We start from the raw sequence: 2524 nt of genomic DNA, 5'->3' as shown, positions 1-2524 counted from the left end.
AGAAAATTTTACGATACTACTTCTCCTTCTTTTTGTCAATCCATCATACAAAACAAATGAACAGCACAAATATAAATTACCCAAAATTCTTAAAGAAAAGTAATTTAGCAAAACAGAGAAGATAAATTTACACATAGAGAGACATACAACGAGGCTGCACCAAGAATTCAGTACGAAATACAGTAAACAATCACATTATGTTACTTTCGAACATAACAATGTTAGAGCAGAAACCAAAACAAGATAGAAGCATCCATATAGAAGTAAAGAGTAAAGACGACATCGGCCAGAAAGAAATAAGGTAAACTTACAGCCATTCGTCTGCAGTACCAAAACTTCGAGTCAAAACCCCAAAAAAAAAAAAAAAAAAAAGCCAGAGATAATTCAAAATGATTCTTCAGAGTTCAACAAAATTCAACTTTCAAATCAGTCCACAAAACAATTTCATCAACAACTCATTATGATTTTAAAAAGAGGGAGACGTGAGAGAGAGAGAGAGAGAGAGAGAGAGAGAGAGAGAGTTGTTTGAAGTTGGTAAGAAGCAGAAAATTGTGGAGAGCATTGGTTTAACAAGTAATGACCTTTGACCGGCGCCACCGGTTATGCAGACACATTTGACTGTTCCTATACTTTTTTTTTTTTACTTAGAAGAAATAAATATTTAAAAAACATAATTTATATTCTTATTTATTATAATTTACCTATTAAAGTGAATAACATAATAATTTGGGTTGTCACTTCTTGTCGTAAGTTCTCCACAAAAAGTTGATCAACCATACTTATAACTACAAAAAATTTCAATAGAAAATTTTGACCGACACCACCTAGCTTGAAATCAATGGAAGATGAAAAAAACGGGTAAATTATATACCAAAACTAGTGCTGGAGGCTTTTTCCAAAATTGATGAACCAGTGAAAGAGATGGATAAAGGAGATTCAAATGATTGAAACTAAAGAGAAAATCTAAGCATCTATTTGGTACTCTAGACAATTTAAGTCAAAATTAACTATTAATTTTAAACATATATTCAACCATATATTTTATTAATTTTTATCAAATTTTGCTAAAAATTTGATTTTTTACTTTACCTATAGAGATGGGGGATGAATCTTTTTCGAAAATTTTCAATATTGATGATCTTCGGGGCGTAAAATATGAAAAAAAATTCCTCATATCAAAATTAGTTTTTATTATGTGGTGGTTTGTTTGTGTAATTAGCTAGCATTCAACTTGTTCCTACGTACCAATTTAAAATTTGGTGGCACTTTGTCCTTGCTTTGTGTCATGCTCAACCTTTCAAATTGACTAATTAACTTTATAAACACAATTTTTTTCTACTTTTAACAAGTATGTATCGCATTGCATAATATGTCATACTAATTACATGGTTCTAATTTATAATCTATAATAAATTAAAATATCACATCATGGGAGAATTATTTTTTGGACAATTTTAATTTCTTTACAATTCAATTATTTTAAAAATACTTTACTTTTCAGTTCTCGATATGTAATAAATATTACATAGTTATATTGTCATTTATGAAATTTATGTTATTAATTTTCAATTAATTAACATTCATAGTAATCTAGATTCAATGAATTTTCACTTAATGAATCTTGAATTACATGAATCTAGAGTTATTATCGATGAATTTATTCGTATTCATGTATCTAGATCACAAGATCAATCCAAATGGCATTTAAGTGTGTTATTAAATGGTACGCACAATTAAATGAATTAATATTTCGTTTCAAACAGGTAGCCCTGTTTCCCAAGCAAAACTCCAAATGAATCATATAATTTTATTTTTAATTGAGTCTACTGTATTATGATACTTAGACTGGTACTTTAACATTACTTATACTAAATAAAATTATTTTTTTAATTTCTCTTGTAACAAATTTAAAATGGTAAATTAAATAATATTTGTCATTTTTCAAAAGAAAATATATTTAAAATAATTAATTGTTCAATAGAGTTTAACATTGCAGGTCAGGCATGCACCAAACGTATTCTCTTTCGACATTTCTCTTAAATAACAAGCAAGGATTTGCAATCAACCATATATTGACTAAAGAATGAAGAGAAATAAATTTCATTTATGTCCAATTCAGTAGGTAAAGACCAACTAGGTTTTATTAAAAAACAAATGTAGTAGAATGAAAATAATCCACCGAATAATATTAAATAGAATTCTCTAATTAATAAAATCAAAGAAGTACAATTGACATTATTATCAATGTTATAACTAGTTTCTATATATTAGAAATAAATATTTTCAAAAAAAATTTTACTCTTGGCAAGAAAGTGATTCACCGTTTCTTTAATTCATATCATTCTTTTTTCTCCTAACGATAACTTAGGAATGACAAATTGGTTCGTTGATTCGGACCGAAAAAAGCTCGAGCTGACTCAAGAAAAAAAATTGCAGCAGGCAGCCTGCTGCCTTTTAAATTAGGCAGCTGGCTACACCCTTTTCAAAAAGGCTGCTGGCTATATACTATTTTAAAAGGCAGCTG

At 28.2% G+C, this 2524-nt stretch overlaps 1 protein-coding gene across 1 annotated transcript in view; it reads right to left on the bottom strand.

Moving 5' to 3' along the window:
- LOC111383270 (RPM1-interacting protein 4-like) overlaps positions 1-531 on the bottom strand; it is a 4824-nt gene extending 4293 nt beyond the window's left edge. The window contains exon 1 of the mRNA XM_023007350.1: positions 312-531. Coding sequence (XP_022863118.1) covers positions 312-317 — 6 coding nt within the window. The 5' untranslated portion in view covers positions 318-531. The remainder of the gene's footprint in view (positions 1-311) is intronic.
- Positions 532-2524: the final 1993 nt, after the last annotated feature.

This window comes from Olea europaea, unplaced genomic scaffold (assembly GCF_002742605.1).
Source record: "Olea europaea var. sylvestris unplaced genomic scaffold, O_europaea_v1 scaffold2650, whole genome shotgun sequence".
Classification (NCBI taxonomy): domain Eukaryota; kingdom Viridiplantae; phylum Streptophyta; class Magnoliopsida; order Lamiales; family Oleaceae; genus Olea; species Olea europaea.
This window is presented reverse-complemented; position numbering and strand designations above follow the sequence as displayed.